The 26,360-nt window shown below is 56.6% G+C and overlaps 1 protein-coding gene across 1 annotated transcript in view; it reads right to left on the reverse strand.

Moving 5' to 3' along the window:
* The window catches only part of CMIP (c-Maf inducing protein), a 238,260-nt gene that overhangs the window by 10,685 nt on the left and 201,215 nt on the right, over positions 1–26,360 (reverse strand). Inside the window, exons 8-14 of the mRNA XM_033406408.2 lie at positions 22,169–22,272; positions 20,386–20,490; positions 14,463–14,816; positions 5,791–5,856; positions 4,499–4,525; positions 4,149–4,197; positions 1,597–1,704 (exon numbers count right to left, since the gene is read on the reverse strand). Coding sequence (XP_033262299.2) covers positions 1,597–1,704; positions 4,149–4,197; positions 4,499–4,525; positions 5,791–5,856; positions 14,463–14,816; positions 20,386–20,490; positions 22,169–22,272 — 813 coding nt within the window. The remainder of the gene's footprint in view (positions 1–1,596; positions 1,705–4,148; positions 4,198–4,498; positions 4,526–5,790; positions 5,857–14,462; positions 14,817–20,385; positions 20,491–22,168; positions 22,273–26,360) is intronic.

The following is a 26,360-nucleotide window of genomic DNA, read 5'->3' on the forward strand; positions in this document are numbered from 1 at the left end:
TCTGCGGTTGGAAACGGCAGCCTAATCAAGGGGACCTCATCCGTGCCATGTGTCTCCATGGAAACGACGCATCACCATCCAGGGGCTGCCTGCTTCCTTCCCCACGTATATTCGTTTCTGCTCCATCACCAACAACTCTGGCATACAAATGCAATCTCTCAGGCTGGGGAGCTGCCAGCTCCCTGACTTCTCTCTCTCACAGTCCCCGCACCAAGGGGCGGGGGGGACCACGGGGCGTTGCCATGGTGAAGCTGTGACATCAGAGCAGAGAAGCCTGTGAGAGGTGGTGCAGGCAGGCAAGGCCAGCATTTTCAGGACACACAGGGCACTCGAAGGGGACGCGTCAGGCAGCAGGCGAGGAGTGGAGAGCAAGTGCGTAAGGAAAGGAACCTAAAAATAAGCCCCTTTCCAGAGAGGATCCAGAGGCAGTGCTGGGGTCTGTCGTCACTGCGCAAACACTGCCAAGTTCACAGCGGAGAGCGCTATGAGCTGCTCACCCCACTGAACCGGCTGCCCAGTAGGGATGAGAATAACCACACCCGTCACTTCTGCGCACTCACTGTGCCCTAGGCCCTGGCCCGGTGCCTCGCATATATTATTGCAGGCAATCACCATGGTAACCCCGAGACGCCAGGACTACGCTCCCCGTTTCACAGACGAGGAAACCGAAGCCCCGAGAGGCAAGTTACTGATCCGAGGTCATCAGGCTAGCGTGTAGCAGGGCTGCAACCTTAGCCACGGCTGGCCTAGGCTTGCGCCTTCCTCAAGCTCTGGAGCATGAGTGACTGTGGAACGGAGCTGGTTTCGTCAGCAAGCGGGCTAGGTGAGGTTGCCGGCCGCCTAGAGGAGCATCTGCCCTGGGGAAGGGGCATCTGTGCCTCCTTTCACAAGATGGACACTCTTTGCTACTGGAAGAAGGGCCGGCTCTGGACAGCGTGGGCCTGGCCGAGGGAGGAACCTGGAGGCCGGAGGCCTGTGTGACCTCGGGCAAGCCACTGCACCTCTCTGTGCCCGTTTCCACACAGAGGTAGTTAAGGGATGGGGCTGCCGTGAAGATGAAGAAAGATCGTGCATGTGAGGTGTCGGTCACAGTGCACAAGGCAAGTATCAGGAGTCACCAAGGATGCGGCTATTGGTCTGGGGATCTCAGATGCCTCATCTCCAAGGTGGGCCGGTCATCCTGACCTTGGCGATACGGGGCAAGGATCAGACGAGCTGGCGGATGGATCTGCAGCGCCTTCTAGGATACCTGTGCCCATTACGCGCTCAGACCCTTGAACAAAGCAACGCGCTGCAGTGAACCCGATGAGCTTGGGCAGTTAACACCTGTAACGTCTGGAAGATGGGGTAATAGGAAGTGTCCCTCCTCACGCTGCTGGGGGAGCCTCTGGCTCGGGGCCTGCTCAGGTAAGAGATGAGGAAGTGACACCTGTGGCCGGCGTCACCATCACCATCTTCATCACCGGCATCCTTTCAGCCTGGAAATTCCAGGGCTGGCCCCAGCGGGCGCGGGGCGGCTCTCTCACTGGTCAGAGGAGGGGAAGCCAATGTGCCCGCCCGTGGCTCCGGCCACTCCCACCCCTGCCCCTCACGTACCATACTGGCGAACAGCTCCCCGTCGTCGTCGCAGGCCACCCCTCCGGGGCTGTAGAGCTGAAACCAGCCATCCTTGCCGGCTCGCACGCTCAGCAGGCACGAGTGGACCTGCCGCAGGGGGAGAGCGCTTGGTCAGCCCCTGCAGACCCACGACGACGGTGGCCCACGATCCACACACGCCAATGGCAAACGCCCAGACAAGTCCCACGGTTAAGGAACTGGTTTAACTTAGTTTAGTCCAGACCCGCCAGCCTTCTACTAAATTCCACGGAAGGCCTTTTGGGAAAAACTCTGATATCCATAAACAGGGGCACTCCAGCTCCTCAGGATGGAGGGCAGGGCCCTGGCCCTGAATAAAGCAAGTCTGTGGCCAAGCTGGGGTAGAGAGGCGCAAAGGGACCTCTGTGCCGCTCTCTCCTGTACCTTGGATGGGGGCATTTTTTTCTCTTCTCTTTCTGGGTGTCTGTCCCCCTCTCTGTGTCTCCAATTCCTCTCTCTCTCTGCTCTCCTTTCTCTCTGAACCTCTGCCCCACTCCCTCACTTTTGGGGCATTTGCCCCTCCACCTCTGGGGGTCTGCCTGCTTCCTTCCCTACTTCACCCTCATGCGTGCTGTCCCCAGGCTTTGCCTCTGTCCCGCCGATGTCTCTCTCTCTCTCTCTGGGACCCTGACATTCTCTCCTTAGGAGAAAGGGTCTCTGTCCAGAGTCGGGGGCAATTTCAGTGCAGCCCGAAGCACAGCTCTCTCTGTGGCTCTCAGCTTCCTCCCCAGGGCTCCACGCGTCTGTGTGTGGGTGGCGTGTGTGCGTGTGTGCAAACACGTGTACACATGTGGGAGGAATTCCACATCCACCCCGGCCCCGCTGTAATTGCAGGGAGAGAGTGAAGGACGAGCTCCTGCCAAGAGTCACTTACTCACAGATATTCAGTTGATCACAACCCACACACAAGTAAACAGAAAGCAGGGGCGGCAGGGCTCTGACTTTCCCCTCTGAGTTGGAAGACTATCGGACGCTAACTTAGCTATACCTTAAAGAAACAAGGAAGCAAGAGTATGAAACTCTGTTCAACAGATACAGCAGAGAATCTATAAGAAAACAACTGTGGCTCCATCTGGGAGGGAGAAGGTGGGAAGGGAGACGAGTGAGGGGAAGAGAAGCAGGAGAGGAAATCAGAGCAGGAGGCGGGCGGAAGCGGGAGGCACGGCTGGCAAGAGGGGCCTGCTGGGGGGCCGTGTCCTCAGCAGCCTCCCGGGTGTTACCCGGGCTGGGAAGTTTCCCTCCTGGCACTCGGCACTGCCGCTCCGCTCTGGGATGCAGCTGGTACCACTTTTATTCATCAACTTCAAAGTCGGTGTCTGAAATGAAGCCTCACTTTCCAGGGGAATTCTGAGACTCTGGCTTCACGCACGGCGAGGGATGGCTCAGGGTTAAGAAGAACGGAGACCATCGCTGGTACCCAGACGTTTAAAAGCTCCCTGTCTATGGCTTCTGCCTGAGGATCGCTTTTGGAGTCAGGTGTAGAATCATGGTGTTTTAGAACTAGATCCTTCTAGATCCTTCTCGAACCAGGCTTTATAGTGTGGCCTCTTTAGAATGTACTCTGGCTCCACCGAGAAGAACTCCCTCCCTCATCCTCCGGCTCCGCTAGGGGTGCATCGTGTCCACCTCTGTCCCCGCCTGGGAACCAGACCCCTCGTGCCCCAGACTCCGTGTGCAGAGAAGGGGCCTGAGCACCTCAGGGCAGCCCCCGCCCGGCCCGCTGTGCACGCGGCAGGGCCCGCCCCTTCTGGAGCCTAACTACCCCTGGGTGAGGGTAGGGCCTCGGCCCGTGTACCAGCTGTGTGATCTCGGGCATGTAACCCCCGTTTTCTCAACTCTAAAAGGAGGGTGATTCCAATGTAAAATGGGGATGATGGCAGCACCTAGTCACAGGGTTGTTGTGAGGATTAAATGAGAGAACGCGTGTGCCTGACACAGCGTGAGCACCCAGCGAAGGCTGCTGCTGTCATTACAGCGATGCAATGGGAGAACGGCTGGGGCGGGTTCCCGGCCCACTCTGAGTCCTTGTTCACACACAAGGGCTCTGGGAGGGAAGGCTGCTGCCCTCTCCCTGAAGCCCAGCTGTTGGAGGGGCAGAGTGGCCCCTCGGGGAGGCCCTAGGCCACCATGCCCGGGAAATAAAACCTGGCTCAGATCCCAGCTCAGACATCTTCCCTGGCCCGATGATACTCAGAACGGCAGGACCAGAGAGGATGAGCCGTATCTCAGAGCTGGTTAGGAGCCCGGGTGCCAGCCTGGCCCTAAATCATGGCCCGTGCCCTAAGGAGAAACAGCCGGTGGGAAACACCTCTGGGGAGCCTCAGTTTACAGTAAAACACTGACATCACGGGCCAGGCTTGGACACTTGGGTTGGGGGCTGTGTTTATGCACAAGGCAAAGGAGCCTTTGTAAACTGTTAAGGATGCCCGCGGGGGACAAGGGGGCCCTGACAGAGCCACATGCGCCCTGCTGCAGCCTGGACCGTGTGCCTGCGAGGGAGAGGGAGGCCTCACCTCTTGTCGTGGGTCTTCGGCGAACCTCTGAATCACGTACTTCAGTTCCCTGAAAGAGACGGGGTAGGGGCAGAGTCATGCCCAGGGTCCTGGCTGGGGTGGGCCAGGATGGGGGGCTGAGGACAGAGCTGGGGAGGGGCGGGGCACCGGCTGAGCTGGCGGGATCAGGAGACGCCTGGACGGGCCTGGACACGCGTCTCCGGGAGAACTTCTGGGAGGAGCCATCCTTGCCTCCCAGAAGGCACGTGACGAGGACGGGCCGGAAGGAGGGCTGGCTGCTGGGGGACGCCCGCAGGACAGAGGACACTCGTCCGGGAAGAAGGTAACAAGGGCGTTGCCCAAATACTCACTTGGTGAACTTCTCGTGTGCGAGAGCTCTGCAACAGAAACAAAGGGAAAACCGCAGTGAGCAGGGCGTTCGCAACAGCACAGTGACCCAGGGTCCTTCCTCTGGGGGCGGCAGGCTTTCTGCCGGATTCCAAGAATGAAGGGGAAGTTGAGCATGAAACACCGACATCGTGTCCCCACTCGACATGACATGGAGCAGAGGAACGGGAACGGGCTGAGCTCCCCGGGCCCCTGCTTACTCTAAAAGGAGGGTAATTCTAATGTAAAATGGGGATGACGGTAGCACCTAGTCACGAGCACCAGGCTTCAGAGGAAGCAGAAGCGGCGCTCCGGGGGGTGCACGTGAGCACGTCTGCACGTGGGCGCCAGGGACCCAGGCGTGCTTGTGAACTGTTCCACCACTAAGGCGCGGCTGCGCTAATTGCCACCACTCATCCGAGCGGCAACCGGGGACCCTTCTCAGGGCCAATCGCCTCATGGGCCCACTGTCAGGTGTATCCCCGCAGCTGTGGGAACAGCGACTGCAGCCGATGACGCCACTGCTCTCAGGAGTCGGATTTCTCCAGTCGGGCCGGCAAATGGGGTAATTACTGAGTGTAATGGCCCCTCGGAGAGCCGCATTTCATAAACACAGAGCTCCTCTGGAGAGAGCCCCCCGGGGCTGCCTCCTGGGGCCCGGCTCCTTCACAGCTATCAAAACAGGCCTGCAGGCATTTTAGGGCCTGGTGATTTAGACAAAGCCTTCTCCTCAGGCCATTATCCACCAGAGAGTTTTCTCCCTATTTTCCCGTGATAAATTCAATACTGGGATAAGGGCCGGAGAGACGGAAGGGTCCGTTCCTGGCCCAGCTCACTGTGGGGCGGGAGCTAATCCTGTAATGGGGGTACTAAGGGAGCTTTCAGCATATGGCCGCGCAGCACACAAAGCCATTCCGCACGCGTTATGTCTGGATTTCTACTCTGGCCCTCGGGAGACGGGAGAGGCAGGTTTTCCTACGCCCATCTGATGCACAATAAACACCGCTGACGTGACCGCATGGGGCCTTTGTACTCTTAGCTCAGTGAAGCCATCTAGCCATGCAAGCACGTGATTTCCCCATTTTCGGGGGTGGGAGTGAGCCTCCTCGGGGTCCCACAGCTGAGGACCAACACCTCCATCTCCATCTCCCGCTGTCGTCTGTGGTGTCCCCTGGTGCGTCCCGTGACCTGATCGGTCCCCCTGCTAAGGCCGGGGTGGCCGACGGAGGTTGTCCTTTCAGGGCCGGAGGGTGCTGGGGACGTGTGTGGGACTTACTCTTTGGGGAATGGAATGGGCTGAAGCAAGCTGGCCAGAGACGGTCTCCAGTCATCATAGTCAGACCTGGAACGAGAGGGGCCGACGGTCAGGGCTGGTCTAGACGAGGGGCGGTTAATGGCGTGTTATCACACAGGGTCAAAGATGGGGCGACAGTCTGGCAGACACCACGTGGCACCGACTCTGCTCTGGTGACCTCGGCTCCCAGGGGCCCCGAGGGACAAGCAGCTGGTGTCTGCAGCGTGGCCGCAAGGCCTGATAAGCCTCTCCGGAGACTTCCGCGTGGCCGCCGAAGGGGCTGGTCACCCAGCTCCCCGGATTCCTCCTCCTTGCCACCACACCCAGGTTCCCAGACCCTCGTTCCTTCTACCTTCCAGAGCACGGAGGGCTGTCATGGGCTGAAACGTATCCCCCTCAGATTCGTACGCTGAAGTCCTAACCCCAGGACCCGAGCCCAGGAAGAGGTGACAGGTAAAACGAGGTCATTAGGGTGGGTCCTAACCCAACCGGACTGGTGTCCTCGTAAGTGGAGATCAGGACACAGACACACACACAGGGATGACCACCTGTGAGCCGAGCAGAGAGGGCCTCAGACACAACCAACACTACCCACACCCTGATTCCACAGTTCCAGCCTCCAGAACTGCGAGAAAATACATTTCTGTTGTTTAAGCCCCTTGGTCTGTGCTGGAACCTGGCCTAAGCAGAGGACGGCCCCGGACCCCAGACCTAATTTGTGGTCCTGTGGGCCCAGGGCTCCCTGATGTATAGAATTCGCTGTTTTTTGTTTTGTTTTGTTTTGTTTTCTTGGCACTGCCGTGCGGCTTGTGCGATCTTAGTTCCCCAGTCAGGGATCGAACCTGTGCCCCCTGCGGTGGAAGCGTGGAGTCCTCACCACGGGACCACCAGGGAAGTCCCAGAATTCGCTGTTTTTCAACCTTCTTTTCATTCAGTTGGACCCCTCTGCCCCCCGCCGCCCCAAGGAGCTTTTTCAACATTTTCCTTAATTGCTCTCTAAGTACACTATATCTGTATGCTGTATGTCTGTCTCTACTTTATTCCAAAAAAGAGGAAGATCTTCTCACCCCCCAGAACAAATAATTCGCCCTCACCAACAATGCACAGTTTAGATAACCCCGGCGTAGGAACTGTTCCCACCCCTCCTTCCTCCAAATAAAGTGATGATAAAGTGGCAGCCTTCAGAATCCAGCTCACACCCTGGAGTGTTCCGAGGAAAGCCGCCGGACACACCGAAAAGAATTCCCAGAAAAGCCTGTGGCCTGAGATAAGTTCTGACAGTGTTGCCAGCTGAGGGTTACTAAGCACTGACCAGGCCAGGCAGTGGGCACAGCCCGGCTCACTTAGTCCTCAGAACAGGCACTTGAGGACAAGAGTATCGCACCTGCCCTACAGGTGAGAAAGCGAGGCCCCTCGTGCCTCCTGAGTTCAAGCAGCTAGGACGCTCAGAGCAAGGATTCACAGCCAGGTCCTCGGACTCCAGTGCCCGAGGCTGGGTGTGTGCTTTATGCTGCCCATGGGTGGATGGGCACAGGGAGCCCAGATCAAGACGTGGAGACAGACCCCTTTCGACCTCATACCTGTGGTCATTGATTTTTACAGCTGGCTTGTCTTCCCTCTAAACCCCTTCCCTCTTTCCCTCCCACCTGTCACTGACTGACTTATGGCTTCCAGAAAAATCTAAAAGCAATAGGAGCAAACACTGTAGACAGCACGTGTCTCGAGCCAGGGGCTCTTCCAGGCCATGGATCAGCCCCTGTGTTCCTCCCAGAGACCCAGTGAGCTGGATGCACCCGCCATCCCCATTCTACAGCCAAGGAAACTGAGTCTCGGTGAAGACAGGCACTGGCCCAAGGCCACACAGTCGGTAAGAGCTGGGGTTTGACCCCAGGAGCCTGGCTCCCGTGTCTGTGCTCCTGCCCACTGAACAACACATCTCGTGGCCCCTGTTTCCACCTGCAGAGGCAGGCCCTGTTCCCTTTCTCAAAAGGGGCACGTACTCGTTTTTCTTTTGCTTTAAAAAGATATGTTCAATGTAGAAATGCCATTAAATACAGGAATCTCTACGGAGTGTTTAAATCACCCATAATCAGAGTGGGTGTCAGAGGAGCTGTGGCCGCGCCTGGTGTGTAGGCACCGGCTGGGCTCCCGGACAGACACAGCCCGGACCATGGCTCACTCCGGAGGAAGGGGAGGTGATCAATGAACAGCATTGTGTCACCGGGTCCAGGTGCTAAGCTCAGTGGGAGGTTGGGGCAGGGGCCTAGGTGAAAGTGTCTCCCCAGCCTGGAGCTCGGCCTCCTGAAGGCTCTGTCATGGCAGCTCACGCAGGACCAGGGGGAGGACGCAGGGGTGAAGGAAGAGGCAGAGGCAGATGGACTTCCTTCCTGGCCTGGGCCCTGCCCAGCTCCAAGTTTGCAGCTGGCCCCTGGACTTACTCCAAATGTCCGGTCTGACCATTTTAGCATACATGGTGGGTGTGCTGGGCAGAGACTGGGAAGCTAGGAGCCCGGGGCCTGGCCAGGCCCAAGGGATGGGCGTGGGATCCCTGTGGCCAGCAGAGCGCCTGTCAGGAGCATCCTGAGAGCAGTGCTGGCCTAAGGGCTGGCAGGCCAGGCTGACCTGGGGTGGAAGGGAGAGCTGCAGGCCGGGCCGTGAGAGGCCTGAGCCCACCTGCAGGAAGGACAGGATAGCCAGGCCTCCCTGGGCTCAGGGAGGAAGGGGAGAGTGAACCAGGTGCCTTAAGCAACCTGAGGGCCTCTGATGGGCCTCAGGTGTCAAGCAGCACACATTTAATCCTATAACCCCCATTTACAGATGAGAAATGGAGGCCCAGAGAGGTCAGGACACCTGCTGAAGATCACAGAGCTCATGAGGGGAGAAGCTGGACTTGAACGAGGCTCCGTGAGCAAGAAATCCAGCCCTCTGGCCTCGGGCTGCTCTCCACGAGCGGTTTAGAGCCTACATGGCTGAGGACTTCCTTTCTCTTGCTTGGGAGGGGAGCGGGGGCGGCGGGGGGTGGTGGTGGTGGTGCGCGTAGGTAACACCAGAGACAAGCTGGGCCGGTGAGGGGTGGATGTGGGAAATGAGGGCAGAGTGGTTCCGAGGATTTGGGGCGGCCGCCTTGGCCCGGCAGAGACAAAGCACACTTGGTAGAATTGTAACCCAGCTTGACAGGTGCTGTTAGACCAGAGCTCGGAGCTGTCCCGTGGACAAGGTGCTTTCTCCAAGCAGACCCTTTCCCCGATTTCACGGAATCTTCTGCATGGCATGGGGAGAACACACCAGCCTGAGGGCACGGGGGGCCAAGCAAGCCTCTGAGAAGCCGAAGCCCCCAGCACACGGGTCTGGGACGGGCAGGCCTGGCCCTGACGGCTGTGTGCTCGCAGCGCCCAAACTGAACCCTGGCTCTGTCACGGCCACAGCCTGGAGAATGCCGTGTGTGGCTCCCTGGGGTGGGGCCCTGGTGGGGTCCTCAAAGGGGCCCCTGGGGGTGAGCTAGGCACAGCGAGGCCTGGGAGACCAAGGGGAGGTCCATGGCCTTTCTAGAAGACCATGAGCGAGGCACCTAATGCAGCCCAGGGCGCCAGGAGGGTGTGTCAGGGACACAGCTCATTCTGCTTTGCTCCTGCCATCACACGCACAAGTATCTGCTCCCTCAAGAGGCAACTAGCTGGCCCAGGGATTAAAATCCAAGGTGAGAAATGAGTGGCCTTTATCTCTGAAGCTGGGGACCTGGGCAAATCCTCCTTCTCTGCCTCGTCGTCCCACCAGGGACCTTCCAGGGCTGTAGGCAGATCCACTGGCCTCAAATGCTCTAGGGAGCGTCTGGGTTCTACAGAGTGGCCACAAGCCCCAGGAATCTGCATCTGAAATTTTCCAAACTGATCAGTCCATCTATACGCATACATACACTATACACACACACACACACACACACACACACACACACACACACACACACACACACACACACACGTGTGTTTCTGCTGCTCTGCAGACCTCATCTAAAACCCTCGCCGGAAGCCCGAGCACGGAGATGCTGACCGTGGGGATGGGGGTACCTGTCCTTGCCGCAAGCCTGCAGGGTGCCAGGTGGTGTGGCGAACGCGTGGCACACACGAATTCACTGAATTCTCGAGGCAGCCCTGAGAGCCAGCACGCACTGACAGGCGTCCCTATCCTTATTTCACAACTGGGAAACCGAGGCCCAGAGAGGCGGACTCATTGCCTGAAATCATATGATCAGTTGAACGGTGTGGGGGAAGATTGGACCCCAGTCTGGCTGACATTCAACCAAGGAGGTGAGGTGGTCCTTCCACCCCCGCCCCCGGGCACCCAGCTCCCGCCCCCGAGTCCCACTGGGAAGACAGCGGCTGGCAGACGGTGAGCTGACCTGGAGGAACGGCTGGCAGCGGTGGTGTCTGGGGCCTGAGGACCCGCGTGAGGGCAGAGATGCTGACTGGGCTCCTGTCCACCCCACCCCAGAGCCTCATCAGACTCCCCAGCCACACCCACGGGCTTCATCCTGGCCGCGCGGTCGCCTGCAACCTCCTTCTCCATCTCTCCGCCTGTTGGAGGCTATTCCAGCCACTCCTTGTCCGCCAGGGTCTCCAAGCCCCCAGACAGTCCCCCTTCCCTGCACTGAACTCCGGGCGTTTCCGCTCAGCAGAGCTGCGCTATCTGGCTGTGCCAGTCCTTCACGGAGCAGGGAGGTCCTGGGCGATGTCCCCGGCGCCTGCCTTCTACATTCTAGTCACTATCGTGCTTCCCGGTCACGAGGACAACCCCAAGTCCATCTGCATTTTCCCTGAAGGCCCCGAGGGGTGAGGCGTCTTCCAGCTGACCTCCAGCCCAACGAGGCCTCTTTTAAAATCCATGTGTTTGCAAAAGTAACAAGTAGCCAGATTCGAGCTGATCAGAAAACAGTGGATGTGCCCATCTCCCAGCTCTCCCTCACGATGGCGGCTCTTTTCTCTTCCTGGACGGAAGGGCATCCCTTTGCCTGTGGCCACACGTGTGCCAGGAGATTCCCACACTCCATCCCACCGGGCAGGCAATGTCGCTGCTTTCAGAACTTGGTGCTACTCAGATTCAGAGGGAATGAGAGCAGGGGGCGTTGGGTCCCCAGCATTTAGCACAGAACCTGGCCCACCTGGGTGTGCTGTAAGTGTTTGGTGAAAGAATGCATAAATAAGTGGGTAAACAAAAGTGTGAACCACACACACGTGCCCAGGAGGTTAAGAGCTGGAATCCGAACAACTATAGGCCAAACGTGCTCTGTCCAGCTCCCAAAGTCCACATTCTTTCCATCGTACCACCCAGCTTGGGCCTCACAGGGTGATGATCTCAGAGTCAGCCTTGACCTGTGCTGGGAATAGTTTTCCTTTTCTGAGTCTCCAGGGAACGTTTTGCAGTTTACGTTACTTTCCAATGGTGTTAAATTCTAACTATTTGAGGGCCCTCTGATGGGAACACAACTAATCAGGGCCCCTGTCCACTCTCTCGGGATGGAGTGGTGCCCGCCTGTTCCTGTGGACGCGGTCTGCCAGGCTGGGCCCAGGCTCTAAGCATGGCCTCTTTGGCCCCCACAATGCACTGATAGGACCCCTCAATTCCACATTAGAGCCTCTGTCCTTCCATTCTTTACACACTACTCTTATCTGGGGAGCCGTCCTACTGAAAACAGCAGTCCATTCTCACCAAGTCCTAAATTCTCCCAATAGCCCCTCTGAGGAAGACACCCATTCTAGAGATGAGAAAACTCAGGCCCAGAGAAGCCAAGAACACTGCCTGCAGTTACACAGCAGACTAAGTCCTATGGCCGCATTTCCTCAATTCTCAGATGCACGCTTCCTGCAAACTGAGTCTGCACTGAATGCCACATTCGTGGGTTTTTTTTCTTTTTTTTTCCCCTCACAAAGTGCTGTTATTAAATCGATGATGTGTCTTACTCCCAATGGTACCTTAAAATAGAGGAAACACAGTTGTAGTCAGAAAGTGTAGTAACTCCCATCTGCCCAGTGTCCATGCCTGCAAGATACCTGCTCTGTGCTGGGGCCCGAAGCCATGCCCTCTGATGGCTGGGGGCAGCTCGACTCAGAGAGGGTGGGTAACCAGTGCAAGGTCACAAGCTAACACTGACACCCCTGGGCCCTGAACCCGGCAGTCTGGCTCTGAATCTGTGCTTTTTCCAACGTATCATGCTTTGGAGCACTTTGAGCTGCTGGGGTTTTGCGGGTTTGACACATGTGAGGCCCTCCAGTGGGCCAGTGAGTCAAGCAGGCAGCAGGGTTAGAAAAGGAAAGCTGCTAGGGAAAGAAGTGATCAGGCCCACATCGTGCTCTGCGCTCCCCCAAGGTGAAAAAGGCTTCTGGACGTACAAACCCTGCTTCGTGGAGATCTCCGGGTGGGGCGGGACGTGCTACCCTGAGCAGTGGTCAGGAACGCCGCCCAGCGCCCAGCAGGCAGCCTCTGACGGGCCCCCTGACCCCCACCCATGACCTGGCAGCTGGGCAATGCGGGCAGGCAGGAGGTCTGGAAGCAGATCAGGAAGAACAGAGTCCTCATTCATGAGCATGTTTATGAAGAAGGAAAAAAAAAATGTGTGTCAACTGCATGATGAAACTCAAATCCTTAGTGCTTAATGAGAAGAATGAGTCAGGGCCCGAACTGGCAGAAGGTCTGGGAGTTCCAGGTGTCTGCGGAAAACAGCCGGAGTCAGGGGCCGCAGGAGGAGAGCCGGGCCCGGCCAGATGAGAAGGAGATGTGGGCCGCGGCTGGCTGGTCCCTCAGAGGGCTGGCCGCCGCCCTGGGAGAAAGCGGGGACTCCTCCAGCCTTAAAGAGACTGAGACGTGTTCTCGGAGATGCTCTCTGAGCAGAATTTTGAATCTGCTTTGGGTGGGGATATCGCTAATCGCGGTCGTGCCCTCAGCTGGCCTTGGCTGCCGGAACCAAGGGAGGCCTCCCCTTCTCCTCTCCGGGGCCAACGCAAGGGCAGAGGAAGAGTTTGGGGATGCTGCAACCAGAGTCACCTCCAATCGCGAGAAGCCACTGCATAACGTGTACGCCTGTGTGTGCACACACGTGCTCACCTCCACAGACACCACAGGCCTCGCTTTTAGAGCGTGAACAGGGGCACCCCTAGGCAGCTCTCATTCACCAGCTCACCAGGCAACCGGCAGGTAGCCTCCACCCTCCGGACCACGAGCACACTCCGGGCAGCACCCCGTTCATGAGAGCAGAACGAACGCCGCAGAGACGAGCAACAACGACGCAGGGACTCAGTGTGACCCCGGCAACACTGACGAGCCCCAGGAGGCAGGCCCCCCCCAGATCGAGGGGCCCTGGTGCCCTGACATTAGATAAGCGCCGGGCATCGGTCAGACGCGACCATGCCGTCATGCCCCCAACCCCTCGGAAAAGCCCACGTGCCACCACCCACTGCGCCGGGCAATGCCCATCCCTGCAAGTGGCGCCAAGTCCTGTTCTGAAGGACAGAGCTGGTGGGAGCAAGTGGGGGAGGCGTCTGCTGGGTTCTCCCGGCCCGGCTGGTCCACAGAACTGCAGAGCTCAGCGCGGGGCGGAAGGGAGTGGACAGCAAGGCCCCCCCCAGGCGCACATAGTCCGAGACGGGTCTGGGGTGTGAATGGTGGAACTGGAAAGACCCTTGGGGGTCAAAGACTAAGACCCCCTCCATTCTAGAGTCACACAACTGAGGCTCGGGGAGGGGCAGGCACAGTCCAAAGCACCCAGCTCAGAAGCACCACTCAGAGCAGACTGGTCTCCGGCTCCTGCTTAGAACTCCTCCCACCAGCCAGGCGCGTGGAGCCTGATCCGCATGCCATGCTCCCTCCCCCGCCCGGTGGATGAGGCTGCATGGGGACAGCTGCTGGAACCCGACGGCCAGTACGCACCACATACGCGAAGCGTACATGGATCGTGTGACACAGAAACACACCCACATGCTGGCTCATGGGCATATCTGCACACATACACAGAGAACACACACACTCCAGCTCTTGTGCACAAATGCTCATACCCAGGTGTTGCACTCAGAGCCACTCATGCACAGAAGCAGCACAAGCACCCGGACACACCTACACTTGTGCACTTACACTCACAGGCACTCGAAACACACATACTGCCCCTATAGAGAAATCCACATCCCTCCCATATCCAACTCCTATATGTAGACACACAGACACACACAACACACAGAAACTCGGGCAATCACCCATATGCTGTTATGCCCTCATACATCCAAAGCCATTTATACTCACACAAGGACAATTACGGATTCAGAACGAGCCCACACCCTACACAACACGCAGAGGTGTCCACACACGCAAGACATACTTGGGCCCCGTGCGCTGAAGCACATCCTGGCAGGCGTACACACTCACACATTCTCAAACTCTTGGACACAGGTGTAGACATCATGCTTGTGCCTGTACCCTACACACGTGTCCAGATCCTCGAGCATACACGTACACACACAGCCCTGCACGCACACACCCCGAAACAAGTGCCCTCACACCCTACCTCTGCATCCTGTGCACCCGCACTCAGCACGCCCACCCTTGCACGCCTCCAGCCAGCGGCAAGCCCCCTCCCCAACCCGAGGGCACCAGGCAGGCCGGGGGACACTCACAGCAGCTTGAGGATCTCCACGTAGCAGCCGAGCGTGCGGTCGGCCTGGGGGCCCAGCTCGATGCTCATGGTGCTGCAGGCGGGGCTGACCATGAGGCAGTCGATGAGGTTGGGCTCGCTGTCGTTGCCCACGCTGGCCGTCAGCGCCGGCTTGGCAGTGCTGGCGGGCTCCACCTCCACGTGGATCTCGCTGGAGGCCACGACCACCGACTTGAGCCGCGCCTCGGACAGCGTGGCTTCCTGAGACACCAGGTCCGGGCTGGGGTGCAGAAGGCGCAGAGGTAAGGTGGGCTTCCGGTCGCAGGGCTGCTGGCAGCCGTTCCGGATCTCCTTCAGGCTGGGGGAATTGTCGCGGCTGGGGGAGAGGTGGAGAGGGGCGTGAGTGCGGGCCCTGGGGGCGGGTCACAGAAGCCGTGAGCTGCCATCTAGTGGCTGCTTCCAAGCGCCAGGCTGCACGCGGCTAAGTGTCCCCGGAACCCCACAGCGGTGCGATGAGCTGGTGCTACTGTATCCCTCCCCACCAGCGAGGAGACAGGCTCCCTCAAGGCCTCCAGACAGGGAGAGGTGGGGATGGCATCCAAACCGGGCTGCCTGTCATCGAGGCACGTGCTGTAGTCCCAGCACATAGCAGGCGGTCGACACGTTTGTGGAACGAGTAAGTGATGTTAACCTCTACACAAGACCCATAAGGCCCCTGGTGTTCACCTCCACCAAGATGCCTTCCCTGGCCAACTTCCGGACACACCTATGAGACCTACTAGCGATTTTGCTTCTAGTTGCTTCCTGTGGTCTAACTGTCCCCCTCCCCCTAATATCCTCGGGGCAAGGCCCAGGCCCCACCTCTGCGGCCCCATCCCTGCTGGGTGAGAAAGCTCAGCTTCTGCCCTCCACCTGGGAACACCCTTCAAAGGGATCCCAAACCCCAGATGCTAGTCCCCTGGAGTCTGCACGTCCCTCCTGTCTGTAGCACCCCACCGCTCTGGGCTAACCCCCCACCCCGCCCCTTGCAGCATCTCCACCGCCTAGAGGAACAATGCTTGTGCAGGGGGTTATTAACAGGTGTTAGCTGAGGAAAGTGCGCTATGGCATCATTGAGGTCACATGTGTTTGGGAAATGCTGGGCCTCTTTATAGCAGGACTTGTCAGAGCTCTGAGTCTGGGTAAAGCGCCTCCTCACTGGGTGCTTCCAAACATTATGGGGAGGCGCGCGTCAGGACAAAGGTAACTCCAGCAACGGGCTTCCTTTGTTGGTGCCCCTGGTCTGGCACGGTGCTAAGTGCTATCACGCAGACCACACAGACATTTTCAGATATCTCTGAACGGTAGGTATTACCATCTCCACATTACAGGTGAGGAAAGATGCTACCAGAGGTCAAATGACTACCCTGATGACACGGCTCGTAAGTGGAGAGGACTTGGATTTGAAACCAGGTCTCTGACTGCATGTCCAAGATGCTGCATGATCCCATGCAGGTCCTCCTCCCCCATAAAGTCCTCCCTGATTTCTTCCACCCGCCGCTCTCACCCTTCCTGCCCCTGTGCCAGAACCTTCCACCCATGGCTGGACACCAGCGTCCCTTGAGGCACTTCTAAACATCCTAATGTCCCAGTAGGTCGGAATCTCTAGGGTGGAGTCCGGACACCAGTCATGCTTAGGGCTTCCTGTGTGTGCAGTCACGGTTGAGCCCACTGCTCCAAGAGACTCAGAGCACGATGATATGATCACAAACAGCTGCTCGTCCAGTCCTTCCCTAAATGGTCCACACGCATGCGCCTGCGCTTCCAAAGAGACGCGTGTGCTCCCTGTGCACAAGGACTGGCTCAAGCACAGGACTCACACCCAGTGTGCTCAGAGGGCCTGAATTTGTCCAGCACGTGCCACGAGCCAGGCCTGAGCTGAGCCCACCAAGGATGTTTGATAAATACACTTTGAGCTTTGCTGGGGAAAAACAAAACCCTTTAGCTAAAGTCCGAGAATTCTATGCCTGATGGAAAATTGTGTGTGGTCCAGTGGAGGATGTGGTGTAGTTACTCAGGGCAAACTTGCTCTCCAGTACTCAGCTCCATCCCCTTTGCCTTTGCTGGGATTTAGGAGTGGATTTTCAAGGCTGCTTGGCTTAGATCGGGCGATTTTCCAGCGAGCTATGCTAACCTGGGTCAAGTTGTCTGTTCTCTTGTGCGCAAGTACATCACGTACCTACTGAGAGTGCCGCAGATGGGCCCGGTAGACGGCACGGGGTTTTATCTTCCAGGGACTGACCGAGGGGGTGGGATGGACCTGAGCCTAGGGAAGGTCTTGCATCCCTCAGCGTGATTTCCTGGGGGAGGTGAGGGCAGAACTTGGATCCCCAGCTACTGTGGGCTGCGAGGGGGCTGGGCTGTCTTGAGCAGGGAATCAGGGCAGGCCTGAGCGGGAGGCAGCAGGCCCGCCTCGTCCTCCCCAGGCCTCCACCCTGGGCACCTAGTAGCAACCGCCGCCTACTGGGATCCCCAAGGTCGTGCTTGGCCTCTGCAGCGGCAGCCAGAGGGGAGTCTGGAAACTGACACCTCATCAAGTCCCTTCTCTACTTAAAACCCATCGGCGACTACAACGCCCTTAGAATAAAACCTCCACAACTGACACACAGGCACAGCTCCGCCACTCAAAGCACGGTCCCCAACCAGCAGCAGCGGCATTACTGGGAGTCTATGAGACAAGCAGAGGCTCAGGCCCTGCCGCAGACCCGCTGACATGACCCCAGGAGCAGCTCAGCACGGGAGGTGGAGGTGGGAGAAGCTCAGTGGTACGAGTCTCTCCATGGCCTGGCCTTCCTCTCCAACTTCGTCTTCTGCCTCTGCCCCTCTCTCTGCTCAGGGCACACTCAGTTTCCTTCACTTCCTCCCCTGCAGTGGCCTTTAGCGTGGAGCAGATCACTTGTGGAGTTTAAGAATGCAGATTCCTGGGCCTGGCCCGGAAACGCTGCGTCCAGGAGTCTGCATTTTCAAGCAGCGCTCCAGGGGACTCTTAAGCAGGTGTTTAAGGACCATGGGTAGGACGTGTGACCAATGGCAGCTCCATCTGCACTGCCGGGCCTTTGCACATGCCGTTCCCTCTGCCTGGAACGTCTTGTCCTCTTGCCTTGCTGACAGCCAGCAGGTGTCAATTTAAATATCACCTCCCTGCAGAATCCCCTCCTCACTTCCCCCTAGAGCAGGGGTTCTCAACTCTGGCCACAGACTCCACTTGCCTAAGGTGTTAAAAAAAAGAAAGAACCCGATGCCAGGGACATCCCAATTAAATCAGAATGGCAGTGGGTGGGGCCCAGGCACCTTGTTTTCTTCTTCTTCTTCTTTAAGATATAACCAGTGGGATGAGGGTAAATGTCTTAACAACAAAGTCTCCAGAAAAAAAAGAGCCCTGACTGGTAGCGTTTGCCAATTTTCTTGGTGTAAATACTCCCACCATGATTGAAGTCACGCTACCAACATGCCATCCCTGACTGTGGAATTGGGAAGAGATGTGCTTCCAAGTGTGCCTGGGCTCCAGCACACCCCGGGGGAAACATCAGGCCAGTCTCGTCCACAAATCTTAGGTGCAGAGCTTTGTGACTATCACGAATTCCCCTGTGTAATAAGCAGCCACCAGACCAGCCTCCTCCTCTCGATACTTCGGACATCTGCGGCCAGACAGTTCAGAGGATTCCGGGCTGCTCTGTGCGTGGCAGCGTGTTCAGCGGCATCCCTGACTCCCACCGCTGGATGCCGGCAGCACCCCTCCTTCTGCAGCCCAGAATGTCTCCGGACGTTGCCAGATATCCCCTGGGGGTCAGAGCTGCCCCCAGCTGAGAAGCACTGACCAAGATCAAGATGTGAAACATTTCCAAGGACCCAGAAGCTCCTCTCACGCCTTTCCACCTAAGTCCCTGCCCCGAGGCTGCCACCATTCTGGCCTCTATCACCAGAGATTGGTTTTGCCTGTTCTTGAAACTCAAGGGACGAGATTCACACTCTGTGTATCTTTCGGTTGTGGCTTCTTTTCCTCCATATTACGTCTGTAAGATTAGTTCGCTGCTTGCTGGTTGCACTAGTTTGTTCATTCTTGCTGTCCTGCAGTGTGCCTTCGTGTGAACACACCACAACGTACCCGTTCTCCTGCTGTAGGACACTGGGGTTGAGGCAGATCCTAGTTTGGGGCTGTTACAAATAATGCTGCTGTAAACCTTCTTGTCCATGCCTTCTGATGAATATACCAAAGTGATGAGAGCTGGGTCCCAGGGTTTATGTGTGTTTAGCTTCTGTAAAGCCTTCCCAGTGACTCTGACACGCAGCCAGGGTTGAGACTCCTTGCCGTGGACCACGTTAATTACGCCTCTGGCGCCTTTCATCACAGCCCTGATGAAATCGATCGCATCCTCACTCCCACCCGCTCCGCCCACTGCCACACCATCCGCTCTGGGAGGGCAGGGGCCCCATCGGCTGGTTTACTTTTGTACCTTCAGCACCTGGCACAGCAGGGACCCTCACTAAACAAGTGTTGAAAGGATGAGAGAAGGACAGAGGCTGGCTGTTGCCGTGTACAGTGTGCACGGGTCCTAATTCTGGTTCTTTCCATCTCTGCCCTTCTCCTAGGGTGGGAACTGGGAAAGAGATTCCATTCTGCTTCCTGCTCCCCAGTCAGGGAAACCCTGCTCTAGGGCAGCCAGGCAGAGCCTTGGAGTCGCAGAGGGAGAACGCTGCCAGGTGCTGTTTCCTGTTCCTGCCCCGAAACCTAAGTCCCAGCTCAGGTGTCTGCGGAGCGAGCCCGGGGAGGGTGGATGAGGCGGACGCTTCAGGAGGAAAAGGAGCCTGCGAGTCTGTGGCACCCCTGATGCTCTTCCTACTTGCTGGGGTGGCCTGGGCTTGAAATGCACGCGGATCAGCTCCAGAGCTGCAGTGCATGAGGCCAAGGGCAAGTGACCATCCATGTACACAGGGATGCCGAGGATGGTTGTACAGGCCATGCCTTACTCTCTACTGCCTCCTCCTTTTTTTTTTTTGGCTTTTAATATAACATGCTGTAGGGCATGGAACAGGCACCTGGGAATGACCAGCATGACATCTTCATGTTGCCCTGTTTGCACAGGTTTTCAGTGATGCTCCACTGCCTTTCCTTTAAGGACTGAAATACATTCCTGCAATGCTCCCAGCTCTAGCGGCGCCTAGACACATTTCGGTCCTCTCCAAGTTGTGCAGTACTCCACCTGAACAACTGGACAGGGTGGCTGCAGAAGATGCCATCTGTGCCCTGCACATCATACCTTCTCTGATGACCCCAGAGATCACCAGAGAAAGTTCTATATGACCAATGGCATCCACGTCACACTGCATCCCAGGAGCCAACCTCAATCCGGGAAGAATGGGAGCTGGTAAGTAACTACCCGGGTGTCATCATCCTTCAGGGGAGGGACTCTGAGAGAACATTCCACAGTCTCCCGGGAGGTCCCACTGGGACACGCACAGGTGCCTGCAGTGGTCACCTGCTTACGAACGTCGAGTCTGCTGGCTGTCCTCCCTTCCCAGGCTCCCTCCCACTGCTTCCTGGGGTTACCTCCCTAATAAGCTGCTTGCCCCCAAACCCTGGGGGACCCAGGACAGTGGCTCCGTCATGTCTTCTTCCGGTTACATGTGCCCGCTGGTGAGAAATCTTCAGAATAAAACACTTGTTCCTAAAGCCAAGTCAACACGACGGCCTTGCAGTGCCAGTATTGATTCACAGTGTTTGCTTTTCCAGTCACATCCCTGGGTTCTGGGCCCTGGCACCAGTGAACACAGGGGATTTGGCAAACACACTTGAGGCAGGTCCAGCGGAAGCCATTCCACCTCCCCGCCTGGCCAGGTGTGTACAGGTCACCGTCCTTGGGGCAAGTGTGTCCCACCCAGGCCCTCCCGAGGCGGTGGGGACTGACCTGTTGATGAACTCTTCGTAGCAGGAGTAGATGGCGGCCAGGCACACAGCCACCAGGTTGGGCAGGACCCGGGGGTGGGGGCAGTGCCCTGTGGGGCCGTGCATGCTAGAAAAGAGGAGAGGGCTAGGTGAGGTGACGGCAGGGAGGAGGGGGAGACGGGGTGCCCTTCAGACACACACTGGGGGGTGGGATGGGGGGCACCGCAAGTCCTCTGCTGGGGGGTTGGCAATTTGCGTCCTGGCTCTGCCATGTGCAGGCAGCAGAGAGCCAAGCTCTGGACCGTGGGCTCCAGATCCAGGGAGCCTGTGTTCACGCCCAGCTGAGTGGCCTTGGCGGGCTTCTTAAACTCTGCACTCTTTCCTAAGCTAGAAAATGGGGACAACGGCCCCCTCCTCAGTGGGTACCGTGAGGATCTAATTTTCTAATTCATGGGAAGAGTTAGCGGACAGCGGCCATACGTCCTGTGTCTGTAATTCATGCCCAGCGGTTCTGTAACCATCATTCACCTCATTTTCCTTTCCAAGTGGCCTGCTTTGAAAGAAAAGTTATTATGGTCAACCTGATCCTGGCCTAGCATGAGGTCTGGGACACATTTGCTAAGTCCTCCATAAATGCCAGCCATTGTTATTCGTCACAGCTAGGTCTGTGCCTCAGTTTTCTCATCTGTAAAATGGGGCTAATATCCCTACTCCCAGGGCTGCTTGGGGCCTGGGGATAATACCTGTAACATTCCTGGAAAATCGCTGTGGCCGCTGGGACTAAGAGGCCTAACCTGAAACAATTTCGTAAACCATTACTGGGTGCTTTAAAGGAACCCTGGGGTCACCAGGGTGCCAGCAGGACAAGTTTTTTTTTTTTTTTAATTTATCTATCTTTCTTTGGCTGTGCCGCGCGGCATGCAGGATCTTAGCTCCCCGACTAGGGATGGAACCCGTGCCCCCTGCAGTGGAAGTGCGGAGTCTTAACCACTGCACTGCCAGGGAAGTGCCCAGAAGGACACATTCCTTGGGTTTGGAAATGCTTTGTGAGTTCCAGGTGACTATCTTTTGGAACCGGCTTCAACAGGCTGTCACGATTTTCTTAAAAAATGAGAAGAGTCGTGATGACGACCACTAACGTTCCCATCACACTTAGGCACCGTTCTTGGTGTTTATGTGTATAAGCTCACAGAATCCTCATGTTACCTAGCTGAAGTAAGTACTATAGTTCTCATCTTACAGATGAGGAAACTGAGGCACAGAAAAATTTAAAAAAATCAAAACAAAAGCACCCCCTCCCCGCCCCAAACACCAAAAGTAAGAGTCAGAATATCAGGCTTCCTCTAGGCCAAGTCTGGGAGGTGGCTGTTCAAATCCCCAGTGATGACTCTCCTGGGCTAGCAGGAGATCGTTCCCTACACACCCAGCACCCACAGGTGGGATCCACAGAAATCCTCTTATTGTTTAGGACTGTTAACCATTTCCTGAGTTCCTACTGGGCATCAGGCACTGTGCTAGGGGCTTCCTCATATATCATCTTATTTAACTGCATGACAACCCCTGTGGATAGCAGAGGAAAGAGGATCAGAGAGGTACAGCGACTGGCTCAATGTCACACAGCAAGCAAGTGCCTCAGACCACATGGGGTCAGGAGGACGCAGGAGACGCTCATAGAAGATGAGACGCTTGGGGCCTCTGAACGCCAGCAGCTCCTCTCCAGGCATCGATGGAGTGAGTAGTTCTGGGCGCAGAGGAAAGCTGGCTTGCAGGCCAGGAAGGGGAGGGGGCCCGGCTGAGGAACCCACCTCTGAATGAACTTCTTCACCACCTCCATCCCCGCGTTGAGCTCGTTCAAGGCAAGGATGTACTCCTGAGTGAACAGCCTCAGTCGCGGGCACTTGCCGAAGTCCTGCAGACAGAGCAGAGGGCAGGAGCTGGGGAGACAGGCAGGCAGGAGGCCAGGGGGTGGTGGGAGCCCACTCTGCCCCGAGACACTGGGGTGGAAGGCAACGGGGACATGCCAGCCATCTCTTCCTAAGAGCACAAGTATCTTTCACTCGAAGGGACCGGCCCTGTCACCCTCTCCTCACAACTCCCGACGGCTGCCGGTGGAGATGGGAGATGTCCTGCCACAGGAGGGTCCCTGACACGTGTCACCCACCCTGTGGGTCAGCGTGCCACCCAGACGTGCTCGGAGAACAGCCCAGCTGGTGTGTTTCCCTTCTGCGCAGCTGCATGGGGGCCTGCAGATGCCCAGCTGGTCTTCAGCGGGGACCGGCTCCTCTCGTGCAGTCCCCCGAGAGTTTCTGGGCCCCCTGCTTTCTCAGCTAAGAGGGGAAAGGCCAACGTCCGAGGTGGCTGTCGGCTCGGGGACTCGTCAGGAGAAGCAGCACAGGCGGTGCAGGAGAGAAGGGCGTGGGCCAGGAAAGGACCGCGTCCCTTCCCACGTCACTGCACTTCTGAACCCGCGTGCTAGGCTGCGAACGGCCAGGAGGGCAAGTCACGGTGTGGTGATGAGGTTGACCAGTAAGACATCGGAGGGAAGCCTGGTGGTCTCCAAACTCCGCTGTTTCTTCTCCTGCCCCTGCTCAGGGGGAACCCATTTAATAAAAAGCAACCTGGATCAGACTCTAATCTAAAATAAAGCCTGTGGAGACTTTCCTTGTAGATCTAACCGATCCTGCGGGTCCTGGGGAAAGCCCAGATCAGAACACGGCCCGCCCACGCCCTCCTGCCAGCTCACAGGAGCGAGTTTCTAGAGCGCCTGGTGCTTCTTCAACCTGGAGTGAGAGGCTGAATTAGTATCCCCAAGACGACGGGGGCTCATCTGCTTCCATCCTGCCTACTAGGGTTATGCCTTTGCATAAGGAGGGCAGCAAAAGCCACGAGAAAGCTCAGAAGGATCTGCGCAGGCGTGTGCGTGCGCACACACACCACAAATACATACGTACATACACGCACACACAGAGCGTTGGGCTAGAGGATGGGGCCCCTGCATGAAGAGAAGATGGAAGCTTGATTGTGCTTTCAAACTGAGGAAGTTGCCCAGAGTCCCTGAGTCCCCGAGAAAAGGGTAACAGGAAAGCTGTGTGGCCTTGTGCAGCCACGGCCCTCTCTGGGCCTCACTGTCTCCACTGTGGAACGAGAGTTGAAGAAACGATCTCTAGGCCCCTTCCACCCTTAACGTTTTATGATTCTATGAAAACTGATTCAACTAAGCCCTGCTAACTGCCATTATCTTTGTTATTAGATTTCTGGATAGTCAAGGTCATTTCCCTGGAAATTAACATTATAGATGGGTCTGGTGGCCTTTTAACATGTGGGTGAGGGACATTTTGCCTCTTTGGCAAAGTTAAATATGTTGCCTTTGGAAAGTAGGAGGTCAGATCACGGGCCACTAGAGGCCACAGCCACATCTTCTTGTCGCCTCTGCCGCAAGAACACACCAATGAGTGGCACGTGGGCACAGGATCCGTGATCATTCTCGGGGATGCAGCTGAACAAACTGTCTAGAATCTCCAGGGGGACATACTTAAGGGGTGCTTCCATTTGTATCTAGTTTTTATTGTGGCCCAAGGAGTACCATTCTTCGAGACTCTTAACCTAGATTCAGTTTGCTCATCCCTGAAACGGGACATGGGATATAGTGACAAAAGATGCACTCTGAGAGTAGGGGAAGCTCTGAAATCCCAGAATACCACGGGGGTGTGTGACCTTCCCCATTTCCCACACATTCAAGCGTGTCCTTGAGAAACACTGCACGTGGGGTGAAGTCAGGGCTGGCTCAGGCTGTGCTGACAGGTCTGTGGCTGGCGGCAGGCAGTGACCAGACACCCCACGCCAGCTCCGAAACGCTGTCCCGGCCGATCACTTAGGTTTAGGGAGTGTGAAGTGGGTGACACCAAAGGCCCGCTGCGCTTCCCGTGCCCGGTGTGAGCCACAGTCACATTTGTCTCTTCTGCAGGAGGGCCTAATTCCCCCACCCTGTCCTGTCTACAGTTCTCTTTGACATAGTTCAGTGTGTAGTTAGTGGACTTTAAGAGCAAGTGGGATCGCGAAGCGTTACAGCATCCCCAGACCCCGGGACCATACGTGGCAGTTCTTTAAAAGTGACGTAAGCATTCGTGCCCGAGGGTCCCCGGTCTCTGCCAGGCCACAAAAGATGCTATAAATTCTGGATCTGCCTTGTAGCTGTTCTGATTCTTATCCAGAAAATTACACAGCCAACACTCCAGGCCCATAAAACTAACCAGGTATAAGGGAGATGCTGTATGGTTAAGCCTTGGGAGGCTGCCTGAAATTTGACATTTTCCCCTTTGAAGTCAGATGTCCTAAAAGAACCCTTATTAAACAGCCTATTGACTACCATGGAATGCGCAAAAATGCTTACGCACCTGAGGAGGCATGGACCCTGGCCAGGGGTGCCCTGGGGATGTGGCTCTGTCACTGACGTGTTGTGATGAGAGAAGGTCCTTTGCAAAAGAAACTCCAGAACCTTTGCTCTGGACTCTGAAAGGGCATGGCCCTCACCTCACACCACATCCACAGTGACTTTAAAGTTAACAATCAGGGGACTTCCCTGGTGGCGTGGTGGTTAAGAAACTGCCTGCCAATGCAGGGGACACGGGTTCCAGCCCTGATCCGGGAAGATCCCACGTGCCGCGGAGCAACTAAGCCCGTGCGCCACAACTACTGAGGCCGCACACCACATTTACTGAAGCCCGCACGCCTAGAGCTCGTGCTCCACAACAAGAGAAGCCACCGCAATGAGAAGCCCGCGCACCACAACGAAGAGCAGCCCCCGCTCGCCACAACTAGAGAAAGCCCGCGCGCAGCAATGAAGATCCAACGCAGCCAAGAATAAATAAATAAATAAACAAACAAATAAATAAATAAACAAATGGGGGGGGAAAAGTTAACAATCAGGGACCTTTTCCTCCCAGCTGGCCCAGGCCAGAGAGTGCCCTTGCAATGATTAAAGCCTAAATTAAGGCAGCACACACACACACACACACACACACACACACACACACACACACACCCATCCCCCAGGGGAGTTTCTTTGTTAGTTCTTGTTCAGAAAACAAGAAATACATTTATCTCAAATTAAGGAGGATCTCAGAAATAAGCAACAATTTAATTATGGTGTGTGATCACTCAGGGAGAATGGTAAAGAGAATCTGTAGGGTACCAACATGGTACAACCGGTAGTGGCTGCTTGGAATGCTGTGCAGAGAAAGACTGAAGCTAACTCTGGGCTCTGCAGGAGGAGTGCTGTAATCGGCTAATGATGTCTGCCAGGGGTGTGGGATGGGGGAGAGTGGCGCATGTGTCATACTTTCCATTCCTGACTGTGGAAGGGGGTAGGTTATGTCCTATTCTTTGGGGATCTGGTGTCGAGACAGGAAGGTTACCTCACAAACCAAATTGTGAGCAGGTCACCCCTTTTCAGAGCTGTTTTCACATGCTGCCTCTCGACAGGGTTGGGGGGCAGTAGTCACGGTCACCCCACAACCGATTCAGTGGCCCAACGTGTGATGCAATGACACAGACACCTCCACGCCACCCAGGCGGCGTCAGTCCAGGTTGGTGGCTGGCTCAGCAGAGCCTGTTGGAACACCAGCCCTTGCTTCAGACTGCCAGCTCCCTAGCACCACTCATGAGACACCACACCTGCCCACAGGGCCCTGAGTAACCTACAGAAATCACAGCTGCCTAGAGGTTCCGGGAGGAACCCACGGCACTTTCTGGGTTTCCGCTTCCTCATCTGCAGAAGGAGGTCACGGGCCGTCATGGGGGTCACATGACATAATACACTGGAGCGTCACACTGCATCCGGCTCTGAAAGGTGCTCTGTAAATACCTGAGAGTAGGTGCTAGTTGTTCTTATTCCCAGCTGTGGCCCTGGGGCCAGTTAGAGGACTTTGCTCAGCCTCAGTTTCCCCATGTGTAATACAGAGAAAAGAACGACATTTGCTGCTCTCACTGGACTGAGGA

This window comes from Orcinus orca, chromosome 20, assembly GCF_937001465.1.
Source record: "Orcinus orca chromosome 20, mOrcOrc1.1, whole genome shotgun sequence".
In the NCBI taxonomy this organism is placed as follows: Eukaryota; Metazoa; Chordata; class Mammalia; order Artiodactyla; family Delphinidae; genus Orcinus; species Orcinus orca.